Source organism: Asparagus officinalis, chromosome 1, assembly GCF_001876935.1.
Source record: "Asparagus officinalis chromosome 1, Aspof.V1, whole genome shotgun sequence".
NCBI classification, from domain to species: domain Eukaryota; kingdom Viridiplantae; phylum Streptophyta; class Magnoliopsida; order Asparagales; family Asparagaceae; genus Asparagus; species Asparagus officinalis.
The window spans coordinates 1,863,724-1,871,414 of NC_033794.1; the positions used below are offsets into that span (position 1 = coordinate 1,863,724).

At 34.1% G+C, this 7,691-nt stretch overlaps 1 protein-coding gene across 1 annotated transcript in view; it reads right to left on the bottom strand.

The window, feature by feature from the left end:
- The window catches only part of LOC109845765 (peroxidase 40-like), a 2,515-nt gene extending 1,125 nt beyond the window's left edge, over nt 1–1,390 (bottom strand). Inside the window, 4 exon segments of the mRNA XM_020415038.1 lie at nt 1; nt 4–25; nt 147–338; nt 948–1,390. The exon segment at nt 1 is cut by the window's left edge and continues 140 nt beyond it. Coding sequence (XP_020270627.1) covers nt 1; nt 4–25; nt 147–338; nt 948–1,208 — 476 coding nt within the window. The 5' untranslated portion in view covers nt 1,209–1,390.

Here is a 7,691-nt window from a genome sequence, read left to right on the forward strand (position 1 = left end):
CCACCTGCCACGTGGGTCCACCTGACTGCTCCACGTCAGAATTCAGTCAAAATGTCAACCTTCACTATTTGGTCACTTCGTGTAAAATTTACGGGATGCCTCAAAACTTCAGCAAATAATTGTTACAATGAGTATGAAGACAATACCAGAAAAACAGAGTCTCGAGCTGCAACAGCAAGTACATCTGCACACGACACAGTCTCAGGGCAAGCCATCTCGAGTTCAGACTTGATCGAATCGATCACATCGAACCCTCTTAACGAGTTCAAGTTAGGTGCAGCAGTCTTCTCCCCGGTAAAATTAGGCGCATCATCCAACAACACCGACGCATCACATCCCTTCCAATAAAATCAAAATGAAAAGAGAAAATTCATCTGTATTAGTTCCTAGAAAAATGTAAAGCTTAATTAGTTGCTACTGCAAAAAAAAGAGCTTTGCTATAGGGACCCAAAATATGGGACCAATAGGGGGGACAAGTGAGGTGTCCCCCTCCTATTGGATAATGAGTTGGCCATCATTAATGATGGCCAACTCATTATCCAATAGGAGGGGGACACCTCACTTGTCCCCCCTATTGGTCACATATTTTGGGTCCTTGAGGAAATTTTCCAAAAAAAAACTCAGATGAAATTACAACAAGAGCTATTAAATCTAAAATTTAAATCATTGTACTGTGGACGAGGAATGTGTCTCAATCCAGCATAGTTTGCAGCTAGTTTAAACAATTTTGATTTAAATTTAGTTTGATCTATTTTTTTTTAATCATTCCAACATGACTTAGTTTTATGAAATGAAAAGAGAACGTTCATAATTGACTCGTCTGACTTCTTTTGATCGTTTAAAAAGATCATGAAGAAAATGAACCGATCTAAGTAATATGACATCACATTCTATGACATTTTCCTTATACATCCTTTTTTTTTCGAAGTTCTGCAAGAGGCACTTACATTAACAAAACAGTCGTGGAAATGGAGCCTGAGGAGGGAGGCAGCCATGCGTGGATCATTGGCGATAGCACGGTCAACACCAGAGAAGATAATGTCCTCGGCCTGTGGACAGGTGGTCCGATACACGTCAATATCGAGCCCAATGCTGCCGCCTATGATGGTCTGGGCACCATCTTGGCCAATGCAGTCCTCCGTTAGGGATTGAGCCAAAGTTGCTAGGCTTAGTATAAGAATGGTATAAGCTAAGGTGGTAGTAGTCATGACGTTCAGGGCTAAAGTTGATGAGATAGGAGATGTTAATATTGAGAGTTCTGTTTGGTTCGTTTTTGTGGAGTAAGAGAGGGTGAGTATGGATGTTTATATAGAGGCAAAAAGGTGGGGGAGAGAATCATGTAAGGGAGGTGATTTTTTATTTTTGACATGAGAGGAGTGAGAACATGGAGGCAGTCAAACTTCATGGAGTTGTTAGCAAGTGATGAAGTGGGAGTTGTTCATATTAAGATTAAGATCAATGGTACAGAAACTAGATATTTGATAACATCTAAATTGACACACACACACAAAAAAAAAGGATAATAGATATATAATAGCTTATATTATAAGTACAACTTTTAATTTTAGATGCTTGGATTGAATAAAACCAATTCAAATCAATAACACTATTCGTAAAACCTAATCCAACTAGACCCAATTGGTGTGAAGGAAAGGGTAGTGAAATTCATCACTCTACAAATTAGGATTAAAGAGGGTTCAAGAAAATATAACCATATCCTCCAATTTCTATATCACCAATCAAACCTCTGTGGTTTATGACAATAGTCAGAGTAAGCAGAAATGGATATAATCAAGGACAATATTCAACCTACTCCCCGCACATTGACGAGTGGAAAAGCAAGGTAACTGACTAAGGTAGCAGGTTAAAGATTTGATATAATCATGCAAACATTGTCTAAATGAATCAAATTAGGATGTCATGTGAAATGTGAGTGACTCAAGAAATCAAGTACTCTGAAGAACTGGAATCATGCTCACTATTTCTAGGGTTCTAACTTGTAGTTGGTGAAACCGTCTGTCCTTGGTTTTCTTTGTACTATTTTGATGACTTGGTTTTGGTTTGTTTCAGTTCTTAGAAATAGCAGATCAAAATTTGAGAGCACGTACTGATAGTGAGCAGCTTGATCAGTTTGAACCTCTCAAATAAGTCCATAATTCTCTGACACAGAAACTGCAGCATGTGATTGAGGTGACGTTTGGTTGACTGAATCCTAGGTTGCAGCTTCGTGTGAAATAACCTTGGCAAGCAAAGGTTCAAGGCGTTTGGAGAGTCTTTTGATTTTCTTCACTGTTAGTAGATAGTGAAGAGTAAGTCAAGACTTGGAACTAGTTGAAATAAGTACAAGTCAGAAATATATAATTATTAATCAATTCCAAATGAATCACAGCCGTCTAAATATTAGTGAGGTGTATGCTTAAAAAGTTGTATTTTTTAATACCAAAGAAATCCAATTTATAACTGCATTTGTAACATATTCAATCTTCCTTACATCTTAGTTGCACTACAAGGTACAGAAACTTATCCAAGTTATGATTACTATTCAACTACAACCTTAAGAAGAAATAAATGTAGCAAAAACTTACAACGAAGAAATAACAGAGAAGACGGCCAAGGCATTGGCTTCTCTAATCGAATCCCTGTCTCTTTCCTATCAATTGACTGTATTGGCCTCGTTGCAATTTTTCATCGTATTCACTTCAGTATGAAGAACTTCTTGCACCTCAAGAGCCTAGATTGAATGCAGCATTTTCAATTTTCATTGAATTTGTTGCCAACTAACAACATAGGACAGCAAATGATAGAATTGACATTCTGGTTTTTATTCTTAAGTTAGTTTATTAGATCTCATACCAATTCTAAAAGATTTATATAATAATAAAAAATCTTCGATGAGAAAAAGGTTTTATTCATTGCAATTAAGCAACATGAAATTTGAAGGCAGATGGACGACATTTGGTAACTCACAGAAAAATCAGAATGATTTTTGACATTGCTATCAACAAGGTATTATTAAATGTGTTGACTTCTAAACCTATATGAAAAAAGAAAAAAAGTGTCATCCTCACATTTTCATTAATAAAAGACTAGAAAACCAGTCACGGAAACTCGTGTTCTGCCTTTTCATTCAAACACCTCCTTAGCCTCACAGGTCCCATATGTATGTGCAGGCCATGGTTTTGAAAATCATGTGTTTGCCTTGACAGTCAAACCAGAAATGAAGCCCATTTGGAACACAAACGCTTTTGTATTTTCTCAAAAAAAATGATTACGTAGAGTGTTGAAAACCTTGAGATTTGTTTCGCCAAGACGACAACTCCTGTGTAGCTTCAATCACCTACACAACAAAATGCAAACAAGAGAGGGAAAATCACTGAACTGAACAGTAGAAGATCGTATTAGTTTGATAGACATTCTGACTCACGCAATAGTTCGACCTTTTGGGTCAAATGGTTGTAAATATGGTATCAGAGCATCAGGTTTCAAAAGACCCTACATTCAGACTTCGTTATAATCAAATTTAAAATATATTATTCCTCAATTGTTTTGTTTAGCCAACAAAGCCAGACCCCTTTGTCCCAGGACTTAAGCCCACACACTAAATTAAACTTTTAAAAAAGTGGCTTTTTGATAAAGAAGAAACCGAAGATCTGAGATTATCAATTAGGCCATGTTTGGACTGGGTATATTATTTTGAGATTAATAAGCCTTTATCCTTTAAAATAAAATAATGATGTGTTTGGTTAAAAAAAATTGGAGGGGATTATGTCGGACTAATTAGTCATTTAGAATGAAATAGCCCCAAGATTCTGGATTAAACAAAGGTGGAAGGGAGGGTGTTATTATAGTCCTTGGACTATTTACCACTTGGGATTAGATTTAAAAAGACTATCTTACCCCTTAACTTCTCTAAACGTTATCAAAGATTTTCATCTATAATTATTTTGCACCTGTTGCCGTCACTGCCTGATAACGAAGGATAAAAAAATCAACTCGTCATCTAATTCTCACGGTAAGATAAGTATCTTATGAAGCCATTATAACTATCTCTTTCTTGCTTCTGGGGACCAAGGTTTTTGGAACGTTACATTTGCATCTTTGAAAGAAGCGAACTTCCATATAATCATTGAATGATCAGTACTACAGAAAGCTACCCTTTGTTGATCCTAAACACTCTAATCAAAAGTCTCGAGTTTGCACTGAAGAAATATGTCAAATTTTGCACCAGAAACCACGTAGTCACAATCCAATATCAATATAAAGACAATGAGTATTGGGAGAGAGAAGGCAGGAAGTTTATGGGAATGGAAGTATAATGGAAAAGTTGTGTATTATTTATGCAATGGTATTTGTACTATATCATAATATCGTTCAAACGTGTGCTTTTGCATTGGGCAATATCAACACTTTGCCAAAATACTATGACATGATTGGTAGGCACAGGGCATAATGGACGTTTACTGTTGGATCCTAATTCTATACCTCTTTATATTGACAAATTTCCAATTATGACATAAGTATTAGAGTTGTTAATACCAAATCAAACCAAACAAATTATTAAAAATTTAACCCACTATAGTTACCTGGCTTATTATATCCCAGGACTATAATGAGTTAAAATTAATCCTAAGATAAAACAAGTCCATAATCACAATCCAATATCAGTAACATGATTAACTCCTTGTAGTTAGGCATAATTGAAGTCCTGAAAACATAGAAAACTAAGAACAAAAACTAAGCACTTCACAAAGCATACATGCGCTAAATTCCTTTGTGCAGGGTCAAGAATAAATAGGTTAATAAAATAAAAGGTTTTACATTAGAAATGTTGTATTAAAGTTGATAAAAGATACTAACAGGTGTAAATTAAAGTAATGTTCATGTTCAATCACAAAATAATTTTTAATCAGAACCTAAGCTGCATGATACAAGTACGGATACGGTGCGGGTGTAGAACATGGTAGATTTGTAAAAGATACAGTAATGGGGCACTGCCAAAATCATAAATTGTAATTGGGATGAAGCGAACAAAAATGACCAAAATATTGTGGGTTAGTCTATTAATTCGCGAATTATGAAATATGCTTAATTAATTGTCATTGGGTTGAAACAAAAAAATATGGAAAAAAATTGCCGCTTATAATGAACGAAATTAACAAAAATCGTGAGTTTTGAAGTACACATACTTATTTTCATTGGGTCAAACCAAATAAAATTAACAAAAATTGTATGTTATAGCTCATAAACATCGTGAATTTTGAGTTACACTTGTTTGTCATTAGGTCAGAGAACAAAATTTGATAAAAATCGAGGTACCAATGAAAATTGTAATTTTTATGAAAGAAAATTTGATTACCGTTGTATCAAAACTAACAAATTGACTAAAATCGTAGATTATAACCAATAAAAATCGCGAATTTAATGCTAGGCATGATTAATTGCCATTGGATCGAAGAAAAGAATTTGTGGGTTATACCCAATTAAAATCCTAAATTTTAAAGTACGCATACTTTTTTGTCGTCGAGTCGAAACATTCATATAAAAGTTAACAATAATCGCCGTTTACACTTATAGCCAATGAAATTCCCAAAATTTGCAAATCATAGGACCTAGCCCATGAAAATTGCGAATTTTGAAGCGTACGCCTAATTAATTGTCATTATGATGAAACAGACAAAAATCACGGGTTATAGCCTACGAAAATCATGAACAGGTTACGCATACTTATTTCATATTGGGTTAAAGAACAAATTTTGAAAAAAATCGTAGTTCATATATCTCATGAAAATCGTGGTTTGGACGGGATAAAAGTTAATTGACAGTAGGTCGAAACGAACAAAATTTGAGACAAATCATGTTTTATAGCCATGAAAAACATAAATTTTGAAAAGCGTGGGTAATAGCCTATGAAAACCGCAAATTCCTAAATATGCATAATTAACTGTCATTAGGTTGCAACAGACAAAAATTGACAAAAATATGAGTTGTAAACCATGAAAATCACGAATTTGAGTTGTAAACCATGAAAATCACGAATTTTGAGATACATGTCATTACTTGTTGTTGGCTCAAAAAAGAATAAACATTGTCAAAATCGTGGCTCATAAACTATTAAAATCTCAAACTTTGAAGTAGTCATAATTACTTACCATTGGATAGAATAAAAAATAATTGATAAAAATGATAGGTTATAGCTTATGAAAATCGTGAATTTTATAACATGTTTAGTTCATTGTTATTGAGTGATTTGAGTCGAAACAAACAAAAAATTGTGTGTGTGTGTGTGTGTGGTGGGGGGGGCTTTTATCGTAATTAGACCATGAGCCCCCCCCCCCCCCCCCCCCCCGCCCCCACCCCCCCCCCACAGCACACACACACACACACAAATTTTTGTTGTTTCGACCAATCACTCAATAACAATGAACTAAACATGTTTAATAAAATTCAACGATTTTCATAAGCTATAACTTATCATTTTTATCATTATTTTTTATCTATTCCAATGCGTAAGTAATATGACACTTCAAAGTGAGATTTAATATGTTTATGAGCACGTTTTGACAATAGTTATTCTTTTTTGAGCCAACTACCAATGTAATGACATGTATCTCAAAATTCCGTGATTTTCATGGTTTACAACTCAAGATGTGATTTTCATCGGTTTACAACTCATATTTTGTCAATTTGTCTGTTGCCCTAATGACAGTTAAGTTATGCATATTTAGGAATTTGCGGTTTTCAAGCGCTATTACCGCTTTTCAATTTATTTTTCATCGCTATAAAACATGATTTGCTCAAATTTGTTCGTTTCGACCTACTGTCAATTAACTTTTATCCCGTCCACCCATTTTCTATGAAGATATATGAACTACATTTTTTCTTCAAATTTGTTCTTAACCCAATATAAATTAAGTATGAGTAACCTGTTATTTTCGTAGGCTATAACCCGTGATTTTTGTCTGTTATCATAATGAAATATTAGGCGTACGCTTCAAAATCGCAATTTTCATGGGCTAGGTCCTTATGATTTGCAAATTATTGCGAATTCATGGCTTAAGTGTAAAACGCGATTATGTTAACTTTATATATATGAATGTTTTCGACTCGACGACAAAAAGTATGGGTACTTATAAATTTAGATTTTTAATTGGGTATTAACCCACAAACTTATTCTCGATCCAATGGCACTTAATCAATGCCTTAGCATTAAATTCGCGCATTTTTATTGGTTATAATCTACGTTTATCATTTAGTTTTGATACAACGGTAATCAAATTTATCTTTCATAAAAATCATAGCAATTTCATTGGTACCTCGATTTCTATCAATTTGTTCTCTGACTAATGAAAACAAGTGTACTCAAAATTCACGATGTTTATGAGCATAACATACAATATTTTGTTAATTTTATTTGTTTGACCCATAAAATAAGTGATGTAGTACTTCAAAACTCAGCGATTTTTGTTAATTCGATTCATTATAGCGCAACTTTTTTTCCATATTTTTTTGTTTTCAACCCTAAATGACAATTAATTAAGATATTTCATAATTCCGAATTAATAGACTAACCACAATATTGGTCATTTTTTTCGTTCATCCCAATTACAATTATGATTTTGGCAGGCCCCGATTACTGATCTTTTAAATCTACATGTTCTACACCCACCGTATCCGTACTTTATCATGCCACT